Raw genomic sequence first — 17,528 nt, 5'->3', positions numbered from 1 at the left:
TGATGCACATTAAAAATTCATCACACCTCATGCCTCACATTAGAAAATGGAAGAACTTCCTATTGGCAAAGTATCGTTTCGGTATCGAAAATCGCAATACTACACAAAGTATCGGTATCGAAGTCCAAATCCTGGTATCGTGACAACCCTACCCCCATATACATTGAGTCCGCGGGTCCCACCCAAATCGGCAAATTTACTGGGCTTTTATCAATGTGTAAGGGCACGTGGCTTTATATTAGGTAATTTTCTATATCTGGAGATTTTTTTGCCCCTCGCAGGGGTGACCCACAGGCTGCTATGTATACACAGCAGCATGTCAATCACAGCCTGAAGGGGAGGAGAGCGTTCCCCTAGTGAATATGCTGGACTCATAACTGAGTCCCGTGTATTCCGGAGTACTCCTATTAGCCAAGCTGCACACGGCTGTTTTAGCTAATAGTATTACGAACCTGTAATATGTTGCTGTTACATAGGGCGTCGTATTAAGCTGACAGATCCGATTTAAGTTATTACCCACATAGTTTTGATGTTGTTTAGTGGCGTTTATTTTTTTTGTGAAAATGGAAACTTCTAAGTATAAGGCAAAGGGGGTGCCTCTTGAAGGTTTAAAGGGGTCTTCCCATCTCTGGCATTATAAGGCATATCTACAGGGTTTGCCATAATTGTTTGATAGATGTGTTTCACGCCTCTGGTATCAGCATCTTTCGTTAGAATGGGGCCCCCTGCCCCCGTTCTACCTTCTCCCACTGTTACTGGGCTCCAGGCACTGAATCCAGGCGTTTGGAAACAGCTGTGCTACGCGGTTACCAGAATTTCCAATCACTTCTATGGGTGTTACGGAAACAGCGTAGCTCCGCAAGAGGTGGGACTCGTATCTATTGGACATTTAAGGTATATCATGTGCATATGCCATAACAGTCCGAGATGGGAATACTCTTTGAACAACCTAGTGAGCGTTTGCTGACGTAGCGATGGTTACTGGGGTCTATTGTGACTGTTTGGGTATATTCACACTGTGCGGTATAATCATGCACAAATACTGCTAAATCGATCCTAAATGCAACCATTCTGCTGCAGTTTTGCAATAATGCGGCATTTTGCCCCAATTTCGCAGCAATAGACTGCAATTTAACCGCTCCATGTGAATATATCCCTTGGTGATGATAACCTCCCTTTCAAATGTAGTGGCCAAAAAACACACCGACGTGGTATTACTGCAAATTCGTACATGTTTGAAATTAAGTTACTCGCCGTGTGGTTTCGCAGGTAAACCGCATTTACTTGCAAAACTGCGCAGCCATTAAAGCACATCTGTCACCATTTCACAATACAAATTACATACATTATTAAAATAGATCAGTCAGACCTGATGAACCTGCTGTGCTTCCTTTGGAGATTTGTTAGAATGACTTTAATCCTTTTTTTAAAGTCTTCTTGCCGGATATTAAAATAAGCATGTTATGAGTCCAGTTTCTAGCTGAACTCCGAAAAACTTACAAAGAGAACTATACAGCGGCTCTGACATAGCTTTTCAAAAGACGTACACCAGCCTCGTCAGGTCTAAGAGGTCTATTTAATAATGTATGTTACTTTGTATTGTGAAATTTGGTGACAGATTCTCTTAACTGATCAATTTCTAAACCGCTCTTTTGAGGTGAAATCACATGCCAGCGTGGGTATTGGCTGTGCTGTGGCCACTATGCATGAGCTAAAATTTATTAGGGGGCGCTTTTTCACAGGGAAATGGCTTTTTGTATTTTTGTTTTAAGGCTCCCCTCATACACTCTTTTAGCATGTCGTTTTTTTGTTTTTCCCCAAAAATGAATTTTGGTGGTGGTTTTTGCTACCTTTTTTTTTTTTTTTGGGTAGGTGTTGGTTTTTTTGTTCGTTTTTTTACAATGCTAATCATGTGATAAATATTTATATTTGCTACAAATGATAAATTTTGAAACACCATAAAAAAGACATACTTTGACATTTGGTGTTTTGAGTTCTGTAGGAAAAAACACTTTATAAAAACGCTAATCCAGCCTTGCTGCGATTTAAAAAAAAAAAACACCACTGATCCAAAAAATGTGAGACAAAAGAAGAAACACCACACAAAAAACTCCATGTTTGTAGTGCACTCTATATATTTCCCTATTTACCGTAGTACCAGCTAAAAATAAAGCCACAGCGTTTTTGTCACAAAAAAGCCAGGAAAGAAACGCGTGTGAAGCCACCTTAAGGCTGGATTCACACGAGGTCATTACGTCCGTAAGGGACGGAACGTATTTCGGCCACAAGTCCCGGACCGAACACACTGCAGAGGGCCGGGCTCCTAGCATCATAGTTATGTACGACGCTAGGAGTCCCTGCCTCTCCGTGGAACTACTGTCCCGTACTGAAAACATGATTACAGTACGGGACAGTTGTCCCGCAGCGAGGCAGGGACTCCTAGCATCGTACATAACTATGATGCTAGGAGTCCGGCTCCCTGCACTGTTTGGTCCGGGTCTTCTGGCCGAAATACGTTCCGTCCATTACGGACCGAACATGCTCGTGTGAATCCAGCCTAATAGTACCAATTATTTTGTGTTTTACAACCCAAAAAAAGTTGTATACTGTCCTGTTTCCACTGTTCTAAGGGCCTGTTCACATCCGCGTCGGGCTACCATTTGGCTTTCCTTTCATCTGTTCCATCAGAGGAACACACAAACTGAAAGGATGGTTCTGAACGGTAATTTGTCTTTCTTTCAGTTCGCCAGTTTGCCTCTGCTCCGCTAGATTTCCGTATTTTTTTTTCCCACAAACAATAGCGTAGTGTTATGGAAACAAAAAATGACCATTGAAATCAATTATAATGCAAGCGGAAACTATCCTTTCAGTTTATCTGACGGTACAGATTAAAGGAAAGCCAAACGGAAGGCCGAAGCTGTGCTGAGCAGGCCCTTAGCTGCTTGTGTATATTTCTATAAAGGTGGAGGCGTTTACTTTGTACCTGTACTAAGAGCAAACTTTGATTAAAAGCATATCCAGCAAATATATTTTGAAAAAATATTTCTGGTTGTCACTTTCCTTCCAATTTTTACAGCTTCTGATTACATCAAATGTTACTTTACCAGTCCCATCATATTTGGCGTTGGACACTACAAAGACCTAGATGTCCTAGCTCCAGGACTGATGAGTTACATAAAGTACAGGTTTACGGAGCCAGGTCTGCAAAATGACGCATCGTATCGTTCCGGCCCATGCGAAATCCCCCAGTTACGAGGCCATATCAAACATTTTATATGTAATACAATTTTTCATGTGTTCATGAGGCTCTCCGGTTGGTAAAGAAGTTCTATAGAACTAGGAGAATACTACTATAGATGGTTAAATACCTGACCAGGAATTAATCTCCTGCTGTTTGCTTTATCTCTGTACACATCAGCGTTTTAGAACGTGAATAGTTCTCGGCCTTCATTAATTTTCGGCTCTTCTAAACAGTTATTAAAAGCTTGGCTCCAGCCAGGACCAGACTTCCTGGACGTCTTTAGTTTAGTATATCCGTTAAAAGGTCTGTTTTGCAAAAGCTGTGACATGTATTAGTTATGTACATTTTTCTCTGTCCTCCAGAGATGGAGGCTTTTTTTTTGTTATTGGGTGGCTTTATGAATGTTACTGATAGCGGTGTTCGGCTTTCCGTAGTTCTGCTCTGTCAGTGGAGCAGAACAGCGAAAATACTGGAAGCGACGGTTCCATTTCACGACGGACACCACTGGCGGCTGAAGGAACCCATTGACTTTTATGGTTTCTGTCAGGGTGTCTGTGGTTTTACCCAAAAAATGTTTCTGTATCATTGACCGGATCTGCGACAGAGGCCCCTAATGGAGCCTCCAACGCAGATGTGAACGAGGCCTAACTTTTGTGATTCAACCTGTTGTCATGCCAAGTTCATCCAGAGGAAGGCAAAACAATTTTTGAACCCTCTTGACTCCAAATATGGCGTTTAAAATAAATCTTTGGGTCAACTATGCAGCATATGTTTTTTTTGTATGACAATCCAGACAAGCTCGTTTTAACACCTTTACATAGTGATCACTTCTTCAACTTGCTGTTTTTACTTTTATTTTGCAGTATTTTGGAATAACTTTTTCCTCGACCTGTAGATAACGTGACTTAGGCTTCGTTCACATCTGCGCTAGGGTTCCGTTCCAACGGAGCTTTCCGTCGGAACGGGAACCTGACTGACACAAACTAAAACAAAGGTTTCCATCACCATTGATTTCAATGGTGACTGATCTGGTGCCAATAGTTTTTGTCCGGTTGTTCAAGGGTTCCGTCGTTTTGACGGAATCAATAGCGTAGTCAACTTTGGTTTCCGTTTGTGTCAGTAAAAGTCCCATTCCGTCAGATGTAAACGAAGCCATACTAATGTCTGACTGGTCTGGGATATATTTAGGCCTTATTCACACTTACCGGATTCTTGTCGGTGTACTGTCCATCTTCACAATGGACCGCACAACAACCCACGCAATTTGATAGAGCTAGTCACACATCAGTTTTTGTTTGTTGCCAGAAGCTCGCAGCTTGCCCCTATCCTGATTTCTTTTGCGGACTAGACTCGCCAGTTAGTCTACGGTGCTAGAATCGGTTGCTAAAAAAAAATGCAAAGAAAAAAAAAAAAAAGGGGAAACCAGACTGTGCTTGCAGAGGAGAAAAACGGACACACGAGCATTCATATATATATATATAAATTTTTTTTTATTTTTTTTTATTTTTTTTTTGCGGTCACACATTGGACACTTGTGAGTCCTTGGCACAAAAGACCGCATGTGGGATTTCAGCCGAAGTTCAGGAGTGGATCCAAAAAGAAAAAAGTATAAAGGAAAGACAGAAGCTTCTCTTTTTGTTTCCTCACCTGTGTTTGACTCCTAAAACGGCATGATTGCAGCCTTATACAGTTATTGCGTGGCCCACAGCAAGGATGATCTGAAATTCATCTTAATATTTTTGTGAATTCATCCCTGCCTAAGGGGCTGCAGTGCCATAATGATGGCAGAGCTCATGTCCTGTGTGTGGCACCAGAGCAGCCCATCTGGCAAGCACCCGCTGTTCAATATACTTGTTAAATGTTGAGCGGACGGATATGTAGGAGGAAGAAATGCGGCAATTAGAAGCCTGCATGCTGGAATAGGTATAATGTTTATAAGGGTATAATATAGATTTCGATCGTGTCGAGCGTTCCGATATTGACTGCGATAGTCTCTGGAAAACAGGAAAAAAATGGTTGAAAGTATTTGAGTACAACCGTGCACCCTCAGCCTGAAGAGTATGACCTTAGAGAACGACCTTCTGAGCTATTCTTGCTGTTCCTTACTTTGCTAATCCAACTTTCTTCTATTCTCAGGATGCCAGGAAAGCATGTGCAGATGCCACGCTGGCACAGGTAAGAATTCAGTTTCTGTAGCTATATAGAAGTTTGTTTTCCCCCTCTTGTTTTGTTTTTGGGAATATTCCTTAATGTGTATTTACCAAAATGTAGCGACTAATATTTTTTTTTGTTCTATTCTATTGCCACAATTTTAGATCACGGCCAATATTGATCCAGTAGGTCGAATTCAGATGCGCACTAGGCGTACACTGAGGGGCCACCTTGCGAAAATTTATGCTATGCACTGGGGCACAGATTCCAGGTATGTTTTATGTAATCCATGGATTGTGAGGGCAAACTGAAGGAAGGTCGCATTGTTTTATGCCATCAATTCACCAGTATCTGACATGCGTGTAACAAAACTTTTAAGAGACCTCTCCAAAAAGCTGGCCCTAAATGTCTTGTTTTAATAGTCCTGGTTTGCGGGGGGAAAAAAACCCCAATGTTAAACAGTGACTTTGCCAACCTCTTTGATTTGCACACGTTGTGTTGTAACCTGAGCAGATATTGGTTAACCCATTACCCAGCTTCCATCGACAGCCCTTTTTAACCTGAGCGCTGTAAACAGCTGACTTGCTGGGGAAGATTCAGATGGGTATGCTTTTCCCCTGCAGCGCCTGCTACAGGGTAAATGTAGTATTACATGGCGGCCATTCAGCAGGTTTTCGCACTGATTTACAAGACTCCCTCTGACGTCCTTATGCCCGGATAGTAATATGGATGGGATGTCCTGATGGAATAAGACTTGTATGTACACATTCCTGATGTATCTATTACTGTACATTGGATTAAGGTTTAAATCTTCTTTCTTCTGGGAAACCCAATCTTCAAAAAAATAAAAAATAATTATATATATAATTTTTTTAAATGTTCTTGTTAGAATGGTTTCTTTTATAGTTGTTGAGCCGTGTTACTATACTGAAATCTATCTGCAGTGTTGCTTGGACGTCTTGCTAATGTTCTTGTATGTTTTCCCTTCAGGCTGCTAGTTAGTGCCTCCCAGGATGGCAAGCTTATCATCTGGGACAGCTACACCACAAACAAGGTGCGTGACCATGTCAACTCTGGAGCTTTAAATGTGTGTAGGAATAGCACAAACCTCTTGTAGGCTGTAGAAACCCAAATCCCGGATTGTTTACACAGTAGATTGCAGGTTTTATATGGCGCTGCTCTCTAATAAAAATTACAACCATTTGTGTTAGCGTTTTGTCTTCACGAAAGAAATGTTCTCCGAAACGTCAGCAGTGACAATACATTGTGTATGGGGATAGTGCGGCTTGTTACGAGCACTTCATTGAATTCCTTGGCTAAGGCCCTGCCGGTATTTATGTCCTCTTTCCTCCACTACTTGGACACTCGTATATACAAGCACTAGTTTGTGTTTTAGTATTAGGCCTCTTTCACACGCCAGTATTTTGCATCAGTATTTGGAAGCCAAAACTAGGAGTGTGAAACTAACATGGAAGAGGTAAACTTAATTTCCTTTATACTTTTTCCTCTGTGCAGGTGCCACTCCAGGTGACACAAATACTGCCGTGTAAAAGTGGTCTTGGCCTGGGTTCACACAGTGTTTTTTGCAGGCGGAAAATCTGCCTCAAAATTCCGTTTGGAATTTTGAGGCAGATTTTCCTCTGCCTGCATGACCATTTTCGCTGCGTTTAAAACTCCACGAAGTACTCTCTCTGCCTCCCATTGATGTCAATGGGAGGTCAGAGGAGTAAACGCCCGAATATAGGGCATGTCCCTTTTTCCCGCAAGCTGTTTTTTCCGCTCGCGGGGAAAAAACGCCTCCGCCTCCCATTGAAATCAATGGGAGGCATTTTTGGCCGTATTATTGCGCGTTTAGCGGCGCGGTTTCCGCGTTAAAAAAAACAACTGACCCTTAAGAGGGTTTTTGGTGGTTTTTGGCTTTTTATCCATACAATCTAGTTACTGAGAATTACATGATTGTCTTATTTCTGTTATGGCCATATTACCCAGACACCCCACGCTTCTGGTATATAAACTTAGGATACCACAGGGGGGATTAATTCTCTCACATGGTGATCTGTGTTTGGTTCAATAGACCTGGGGGTTCCTGGTTTTAGTATTAAGGCTGGCCTTATCCGCATTTTCTCCATAATTGAATGCAATCTACTGTTCCCTCCTATTTCAGGCGGGGTGAAGGCTGACTTCCGTGGTCTTCATTAGAATAACTGAAAGCAAGTTCTGAAAAAGATATCTGCCCCCTCGAGTGATGGTTGAGGGCAGTCAGAATTGCGGGTTTGGAGCACTGTAACCTAATAAACGGAGCACTGATTTTATTACATTATCGGCACAGAATTTTCCTAATATTTTTCTGCAGCTTCTTGCCCCTTTAGCAGAACAGAGATGGATTTAGTAGTATCCATGGCCTAAAGACTGCTTTAGGCCATGTTGACATGTTTAGGATTTAGGCACTGATTCCGCAACCTAAATCCTGACAGATCTGCTCACGTTCTTCTGGCAATGCATGTGAACGGGGTATTTTCTAGCCCATGCTCAGTAAATTTCTGTGCATATTAATGAACTTGCTGCGGTTTTTCAAATCTGCTGTGTGTTTATAAGGGCTTGTCCAAACGGAACGGCATTGCTGCAGAAAATTTCTGCAGCAATTCCGTTCAGAGTAGAGGACATTCCGCTGCGGAGAAAACGCACCATTTCCTGTGTGTTTTTTTTTTTTTTTCTGCAGAAAATGGTGCGTATTTAGTTGTGTTTTTCTCGATGCTGGGAGATGGTGACATCCCCTCTGAAAAACGCAGAAATTCAGTCCACCTTCCGCAGCAAGAATTGACATGTTGCGGTAGGAAAACTACGCACCGCAGGTCAATTTCTGGTCGGAATAGTTACGCAGCGTGTGGATGAGATTTGTTAAATCTCACCCACTTTGCTGCTATTGTTTTCTGCTGCGTATTTTCAGTCTGCAATTCCGGACCGAAGATACGCAGCAATTCCGTTACTTGTGCACAAGCCCTTATTGTCGCAGGTTCCGTGCTGAAAACCTGCAGGTTATCGCTATTGAATTACATTTGGGCTTCGCCGCGTGCGTTGTCTGACTGTTTTTGTGCATTTACACGGTTTCAAATAAATGAGCTAATGTTGAGCAGTTCACTAATGTATATGTTCTGAATCATGGAACTGGAGGTACGGTGTTCTACATAACATACGTGCTGTCAGGTACAGAACTATGGCAGTAAAGCTTGAACCTTTCATTAATGTGATCTTGTAGACGTCATACAGTGACCAGAACTATGACCGTACAGAAATACACCTGGATAGCAGCCATTATCAAATCGCACCATTGCCCATATCATTAAACCATTGCATCCTGCTGGTATGTGTGTCACTTTCCTGGATCCGTTTTATTTTTTTGTGTGAATTCTCTTATGTTGTCTGTCCAGGCGATATTTTACCAGCCTTCATCCTCCATGCCACTTGAAGCCAGATCTACTTGTCTCAGAGGAAGGGAGGTTAGATTTGACATTTCCATTGAAAGCCCCATCAGGGGGACCTGGTGCTGAAGAAATCACACATTTGATTGTTTCCCTTTAAGCGTGCATGCTATACATTCAGTCTATATTGAGGGACAGATAGCGTCTGATGTCATGTGCAGCCTTCTGGCGGGATTGTGGAGGGCCTGGCTTATATCAGCTCTTCCTGCAGCTTGTCATGATTTATGGTTGAGGGATAGAGGAAACAAATCATGTGGTAAAGTAAACCTGCGCTTGTGTAAACTCTGGTGTGTAAGGCCGTCATCTGAGAAACACAAGTATACCGGAGTTACTGAGCCCATGGGCCAGACTATATATATATATATATATATATATATATATATATATATATATATATATATATATATATATATATAGGACTATTATCTACAATCCTCTATAGATTGCCGTATTCTCAATTCTGTATATAGAGAAGATGGCTCCAGCAGTAATCTGAAGCTGAATCTACTTCTTGTCTAATGTAGTATTTCTAGATGAGCAACTTTTCTTCCCTTCCTGGCATCGGTGATTGGGTTACTCGATGTTAGAGTTCCTGACCTCTTTCATTTGCGGTTTTCAGCTTCTTCCTGTCTCAGTCAACACTTTTTAGCTCTTAGGAGCTGCCTGCAATGGGTTATATTTCATGCTTGGCATGTTGCAGGTTTGAAGAAAAATAAAACAACATTTAGATCTAACTTAAAGTGAATCTACACATTTTATTAATCATGTTTGCAAGTACAGAATTCTGCACTGAATAATTTCTTTATCTTTTATAGTGGCTCGAGCTTTGCTCTTCTGATACAGAGCTACTACAAAGCCCCTGCAGAGATGTAGATTTATAAGATCACGTGCTATTGAGTAAAATACATATGCAGTATGCAGGAAGCTCCTAAGCTCCCTCTAGTGGTGGTGGCAGGAAGCCACGTTATCTTTTGATTCTTTGTCTATACCAGGGAATTGAAGCTCTCTCAGAAAAACACTATGAAGATGAGAATAGAATTCCGAACCCATTTGGATTAAGAAGGTGGACATTGACTTTAGACATTTAAGGGAGAGCTTTTTACACTTGGCTTGCCATACAGATTAGGTTAAAAGTTGTCCAAACCTGTTCATTTCAATTGGATAAGATGGAACCGTCCCCCCGACAGCAGGCGCCAATGGGCTGAAGCTTCTGGCAGGGTCTTATGGCTGTCTGCTTTACACTTAGAGGCTCTGTCACCACATTATAAGTGGCCTATCTCCTGCTAGATCACTATGTGCTGTCTTATACTGACATATTAACGTTTACTGAAGTGTTTAGACCGTGAATAGACATTCCTTCCAGCCAGGACGGGATGTCTATTCACAATCCTGACACTTCGGTAATGTTTCTGTGGTTCTTATAGCAGAGCAAGCGTAATCTCGCGATATCATGCTGTAAATGACAGGTTACAGCGAGATTACGCTTGCTCTGCTGTAAGTCCCACAGAAATGTTAACGAAGTGCAGGGATTGTGAATAGACATCCCGCCCTGGCTGGAAGGAATGTCTATTCACTGTCTAAACACTTCAGTAACGTTAATGTGTCAGCATAAGACCGCACATAGTGAACAACACAGTGTCACTATGCGCTGACTAAATGAATGGGGAGAAGTGCATGACGCTGATTGGTCAGCGTCATACACTCCTCTGTACAACGCCCGCTTGGTCTAAAGTAAAAACGCCCAGTTGGGCATTAAGAAAATAATTAGCATAAAGCTAATAACTTGGTAAAAATCGTTTTTCTAAATAAAAAGCACTGCTGTCACCTACATTATTACGCCCATCTCCTTATGTAGGAGATAGGGCACTTAATGTGGTGACAGAGCCTCTTTAAGGACCATCAATCACAAATTTTTGGCCTAATGCTAATAAAAGTCTTAGTAAACAAGTGGCTGTAGTGTCCAAATATGGCTGGCGGCTTGACTATGATGGCATAAAGGAACGCACAATGCATTTCAGTAATGTAAAGTTCCATATGCTAGAAGTGTGGGTTGATGAAAAAGGTCCTTTTAACGTTTCTTTATGCAAGTCGACAAGTCATTGGTACGTTTTTTTTTTGTCAGGCTTTGCAATGTTAAAGAGGCTCTGTCACCAGATTATCAAATCCCTATCTCCTATTGCATGTGACCGGCGCTGCAATGTAGATAACAGCAGTTTTTTGTTTTGTTTTTTTCAAAAACGATCATTTTTGCCCAAGTTATGAGCAATTTTATATTTATGCAAATGAGCTTTTCAATGGACAACTGGGCGTGTTTTCTCGTTTTACCAACTGGGCGTGTATTGTGTTTTTACCAACTGAGCGTTGTGAATAGAAGTGTATGACGCTGACAAATCAGCATCATACACTTCTCATCGTTCCCACCCAGCTTCTTTCACAGCAGACACAGCGTGACGTCACCCACAGGTCCTTCAAACTTGGCGTCGGACAAAGAAGATACATCGGCTCCAGGCGTGCAAAAGGTTAATCTGCTCGTCTCTAGGGAGTTTGCTATGCTTACCTGCACATGGAGATGCTGCAGCTGATTCAACTGTACTCTCTGACGCCTGGAGCTGATGTCTCTTCTCTCTTCCGACGCCAAGGTTGAAGGACCTGTGGGTGACGTCACGCTGTCTGCAGTGAAAGTAGCTGGGTGGAAACGATGAAACTATGAGGTGTATGATGCTGATTTGTCAGCGTCATACACTTCTATTCACAACGCCCACTTGGTAAAAACACAATACACGCCCAGTTGGTAAAACGAGAAAACACGCCCAGTTGTCCATTGAAAAGCTCATTTGCATAAATATAAAATTGCTCATAACTTGGGCAAAAATTATCGTTTTTAAAAAACAAAAAACACAACTTTGCTGTTATCTACATTACAGCGCCGATCACATTCAATAGGAGATAGGGATTTGATAATCTGGTGGCAGAGCCTCTTTAATGCACTTGGATCTGTGTTTTTTAACTAATTTTATGGCCATGTTCCTAGAAAAACTGTTGTGTAAACATACGTACAGTTAGTAAAGTCCCTCCTCCTTGGTATACGGAGTGCAGTAATACACGGGTTGTGTAAGGAGATCTGGAGCATGCAGAGTTAAGCGGGATCACAAACCAAATATTGTGAAACTTTGAGATGGGGGTTAGGAATTTGCAGTTTGTATGTTGCATTTGATCTTTTAGGGTCAATGCACACGATGAGTATTAGGTGCGGTGTTGCCACGTGGATTTGCGTGCAGCAAAACTGCAGCATAATACAGTACCATAGTCAAGGACTTTCCAGGAAATCTCATGTACATGCTGCGGTATTTTTCTGCACGTAAATTGGCCAACATTGCGGATTTTAAAATCTGCAGCATGTCAAGTAATCTTCCGTTTTCGCTTGCGAATTGTATCTGCCTAGTGCTGAGGAAAATGCACCGAAAACCGTAAAAGCACAGAAAAATGCACTATTACGTGCAGTATTTACCTGCGAATTTGCGGCGTATTGCTGCTGTTTTGGTGCGTATTTTTCCTCAGAAAAATATGCAACGCGTGCATGTAGCCTTACAGTGTAGATTACGGACTACCGTTTAAATGAATTGCACTATTTTTCTGCTGAAAAGCTTCAGACACAGCACTGAAAGAAAACCCATAAAGCTTCTGTGTTCGATCTCTTCTGCGATTAAAGGTTATTTCCGTCTTAATAGGATATGCCATTACTTTATGGTAATTGGCTTGGGGTTTGACCTCTGGGACCTCCACCGATTTCAGAGAATGAAGAGGCCGCACTGCTGATTTAGAGTTGCGTCCCCTTCTAAGTTGTCCCTGCAGTGTTCGGCCATTGACTGTGACATAACAGACGGCCGGAGGCGTTGGGCAGGGGTTACCTTACTTGTGAGGGAGTATTAACTTATTGCTCACTGCTGCGCAGGCAGAGGCTTCCTGCTGAAGGACAAAGACAGGACTGCCCGAGTTAGTGCAAGCAATTGCACCCCGGAGTATCTGTGGCTGCCTGCCCGGGGGTGAGCAATATTCACATTACTCCACCGTAACCCTGGTGGAATGATCGCATAGGCCTGACTACTACACAAACTCAAGATCATTTTGCTTTCCATTAAAACAACTGCAAAAAGAGAATTGGAATCGGTGGTTTTTTTCCTGGTTTTGTAGACTTTTAATATTCTATTTAAAATGTTTTCATATCCTAGGTTCATGCAATTCCCTTGCGTTCTTCTTGGGTGATGACATGTGCTTATGCTCCATCTGGAAACTATGTGGCCTGCGGTGGTCTTGATAACATTTGTTCAATTTACAACCTAAAAACCCGTGAAGGAAATGTGAGAGTGAGCCGTGAATTGGCTGGTCACACAGGTGAGTGTAGAGGTTTTACTTTTCCCATTGGAAGAAGAAGCCATGTTTAATATGAGCGACACCCCCCCCCCCCACTCCCACTAATAGAGGCTCCGCAAACATTAAAAAGTTACTCTTCACAAAATAGTAAGACCTAACAACATATCTGAGTGATGGCTTACAGTCCGTATGGATGACTCATTTATGTGATGGTCATTACGTAGACGGATCTGGTGGGAGATCAAATCTGTAGGGCAAGTAATTGGCGAAGAATTCTATAGGTAATGGCTTTATAGCTTCCACACTACTAAAGGTGGGCACACATTGGGCCTAATTTATCGAAACTGTCCTTGTTGCCCATAGCTACCAATCACAATGTAGATCTACGTTTTTCAGTTTAAGACTAGTTCACACTTGCATTGTATAATCGTTACGCTGATCCGTTCTTAAATCAGAATAAGGATAAAAATGGATCCGTTAAAAATCTCATTCAAATAAAAATAACGGATTACAACTTGTTTGTATCCGCTTTACATTGACATCAATGATCAAAATAACCCATCCGTTCGGCAGTCGTTTTTTGGGAACGGAGACAAAGTCCCGTACTTTTATCTCTGTCAAAAAAAAATGAATAACATAACTGACGCTAACAGATGCAATTAAAAATTCCATTGACTTCAACGGGATTATTAACGGATCTGCTATTCAGATCTAAAAATGGATCAGAATAACGGATTATACAATGGTTGTGTGAACTTAGCCTAAGAATTGAAAGCTCAGCTCTGATTGGTTGCCATGAGCAACATGACCATTTTTTTTCCCCGTTAATTTTGACAAATGAGGCCCGCTGTGTGTGTGCGCTCAATGCCAGGCAGCTGCTTCCTTTTGAGCTCTGACTGCCTGGCAGAGTAATATGCCTGAAGCACATTGATCCAACCTGGTAAGAGCCCCATAGTGTGAATACTGTTTTTTGTTTTTTTTCTAGTGCTCAACGCATTATATGCAAAGTAAATGTAATCCTGTCACGACTTGACTGACCAGTCCCATTTTAAGAACCCTTCTGCGGATAGTGTTATACGGCACCCTGCTTTCTTTTGACCTGTTTGCCTTTGTTGATCCTTTAGCTGGTATCACTATCACATATTACTAGTATTTAATGCCCCTATAACATAATACATTGACTCGTTTCATCAGATAATGAGGCATCCTTGTGCATGGCTGCTGCAGCCTACAGCAATTCTAACAAATCAGGAGGACGAGCCTCATTTATTTCTGAGAACAGACATTAATGGGGAAAGTTGGAGGTCGGCATTGTTATAATTAGAACTACTGTCTTACCTACTGTTCTGTGTTTTCAGGCTATCTGTCCTGCTGTCGTTTTCTGGATGATAACCAAATAATTACCAGCTCTGGAGATACCACTTGGTTAGTATAAATCCCATGATGTACGTCGTGTTCTACATGATGGGGGTCTTGTGGCTTCATCTGCTGTATCTTGACATGTTTGAAGGTCTCCATGCAGATGAAGAAATGGGATTCCGCATAAAATGTCCCTGTGTGTTGATGGGACTATGTTACTGGACGCCTACTTGTCTGCAAATCATTTGTTCTCAAGGGTTGTGTGGATCTTGTACTTCTACAAGGCTTCGGCTGGATTCACACATCGCGTATTTGGTGCAGATTGTGTTTCTGATTTTTAAGCCAAAGCCAGATGTATCAAAAGGGATTGGGATATATGAAGGAAAAACGTATACTACTTCCTCCTGGATCCACATCTGACTTTGTTGCAGATTTTGGTGCAGCTTTTCACCACCAAATACGCAACGTGTGAATCCAGCCGAAGTGTAAATGGTTAGATGTTGCAGACAATGGCCTCTTTCTGGTGTTTAGACGGTTTTGTGATGTCTCTCCTCTTGTGTGCAGCGCTCTTTGGGACATTGAAACTGGCCAGCAGACAACCACCTTTACTGGACACACCGGGGATGTAATGAGCCTGTCCCTTGCTCCAGATTCCAGGTGCTTTGTGTCTGGGGCCTGCGATGCCTCCGCCAAGCTTTGGGATATCCGAGAAGGGATGTGCCGACAGACCTTCACTGGCCATGAGTCTGACATTAATGCTATCTGTGTAAGTATTTCTTCTCTATGTATGTGTGTATGTATATGTACTATGTAATATGTTTATGTATGCTGGTTGGAAGAACTCTTTATGAATCCAATCCATTTTTATGTGCAAGAAGTTTGGCACTTGATGCCTGGGTGTTCACACAATGCAGGTTTGTTGCAATTTGTTTTAGCCAAAATATCAACCTTACTGCACACAGGATGGAAAATCTGCACCATCGGTCAATTTCCGCACGTGTTTTCTGCAGATTTCCCTCACGTAAATTCCGCAGCATTTCCGTCCAATAAGCAGGAGGCTTCAGACTCCTGTTTTCAACTTTTAATTTTTGTTTTGGCTTAAAAAAAAAAAAAAATTCATTAAATCTGCACTGTCTACAAGCCCCTACCCCCTTCTTTCGACGAGCGATATTCACATAGAATAATTGTCATAATTGCATTCTTAACGCGAATGTATGTATTCATAATGTGTTCGGCCCCATGCAAACAGCCGCGCCCGTAATCACGTTACGCGATTACGGGCATGGCTGGCGGCCGCGGACAGCCATCCACATTTTTGGCCCGTGCTCTTCTACAAAGTGGGAGCGCGGTCCATATAAAACAAATATTGGGAAAAAATAAAGTTGTTTTTTTTTTAAATAAATTCATGCTCACCCCGGGGGCGTTGTCATAGCGGCGTGACCCTCTGTTCTGAGTGCAGCCCGGCCTCCTGGGATGGTGTTTCATCCCACGTGACTGCTTCAGTGGACACATGGACTGCAGCGTCATCCCAGGGGGCCGGGCTGCACTCAGAGCAAAGGGATACGTCCCTATAACAACGGGGTAAGTATGAATATGTTTTGTTTTTCATGATCTGGTGCATTTTTTTTTTTTTGTATGGAATTCCCTGCAGCTTCCAGGGCGGAAACACGGTGGACTTTTACTCAGCATATCTGCCCTGTGTTTACTTACCCTTACTAAAAACAGCCATGTGTTCATGTATAAAGAATACATAACTGGAATTGTCTATGGCAACTGATCAGGTTCATCTAACGTTTTTTTGCACATTAATTTTCTCTTTCAGTTCTTCCCCAATGGCAATGCTTTTGCCACTGGCTCAGATGATGCCACATGCAGGCTTTTTGACTTACGTGCAGACCAGGAGCTGATGGTTTACTCTCATGACAATATCATCTGTGGCATCACCTCCGTAGCATTCTCAAAGAGCGGACGCCTCCTCTTAGCCGGTTATGATGATTTCAATTGCAATGTCTGGGACACACTTAAGGCTGACAGAGCAGGTATAACATTATAGTCCATGTTCATCTTGGTTTTCAGTCTGTTATTAAATGGGTTGTCCGGTTTCAGCAAATGTCTTTTGTTTTTTTCATTTCTCATGGTTCTCAAGATCTCTGCTTGTTGTCATTCAGTAGGAACATTAATTGTTTACTTCCAGTGGATAACGTCGTCCGTGGTCATGTGATGGACGCACAGGTGCTGAGATCGTGAGAAGCCACAGCTCTGATGCATATACCTTAACTGGAACAATCCCAGTCCATCACATGACCATTGACAGAATTGTATCTACTGGAAATAAGCAATGAATGTTCCTACTGAATGACAACAAGCAGAGATCTTGAAAACCATCAGGAATTAATACAGAAAGTATATTGGAAAACTGTATAACTTGAACTATACAAAAAAAACACATCAATTTTGCTGAAACCGCACAACCCCTTTTAATGTTTAGGGAAATTGCTCATATAGGGTCCAAGTATCCGCTGCATCAAATTGACATGTATACGGCTTGATACAGCAGCTATGGCACACCACCAGCCTTTCCTAAAAGTTAAAGGACCACTCCTTTTCATACACCCTATTAGGGCTTATTGCTATTGGGGGTTCCACCTCTTCGGACTACTCTCCTCTGAGCTGGGGCAGAGCCACGGCAAAGAGCTTCTTCTGCTCTGGCAAGTCACCCGTATAAAACAAGCGGCATGTAATTCTACATTTATTAATACTACGATGAGCGGCCACACATCCCATCCCCCAACGATAAGTTAGTCGCCGGGTGTTACACAGGTCCCGCTGTGATAAGTTTATCACCAGCATCGCTTTAATACAAGACTCTGGAACCAAGAAGTACTGGTACATTTTTTTTTTTTTTTTAAAATAAATAAAATAGTTTT

The 17,528-nt window shown here is 42.1% G+C and overlaps 1 protein-coding gene across 2 annotated transcripts in view; it reads left to right on the top strand.

Annotated features, from left to right (window-relative positions):
* The window catches only part of GNB1 (G protein subunit beta 1), a 61,619-nt gene that overhangs the window by 38,180 nt on the left and 5,911 nt on the right, over nt 1-17,528 (top strand). For both annotated transcript variants that reach the window (XM_075839636.1, XM_075839637.1), the window contains exons 3-9: nt 5,378-5,416; nt 5,557-5,663; nt 6,383-6,446; nt 13,101-13,263; nt 14,601-14,667; nt 15,166-15,367; nt 16,424-16,640. In XM_075839636.1, the coding sequence (XP_075695751.1) occupies nt 5,378-5,416; nt 5,557-5,663; nt 6,383-6,446; nt 13,101-13,263; nt 14,601-14,667; nt 15,166-15,367; nt 16,424-16,640 (859 nt within the window). The remainder of the gene's footprint in view (nt 1-5,377; nt 5,417-5,556; nt 5,664-6,382; nt 6,447-13,100; nt 13,264-14,600; nt 14,668-15,165; nt 15,368-16,423; nt 16,641-17,528) is intronic.

This window comes from Rhinoderma darwinii, chromosome 10, assembly GCF_050947455.1.
Source record: "Rhinoderma darwinii isolate aRhiDar2 chromosome 10, aRhiDar2.hap1, whole genome shotgun sequence".
NCBI classification, from domain to species: domain Eukaryota; kingdom Metazoa; phylum Chordata; class Amphibia; order Anura; family Rhinodermatidae; genus Rhinoderma; species Rhinoderma darwinii.
Note: the sequence above shows the minus strand (reverse complement) of the source record. Positions and strands in the feature narration are given on the sequence as shown.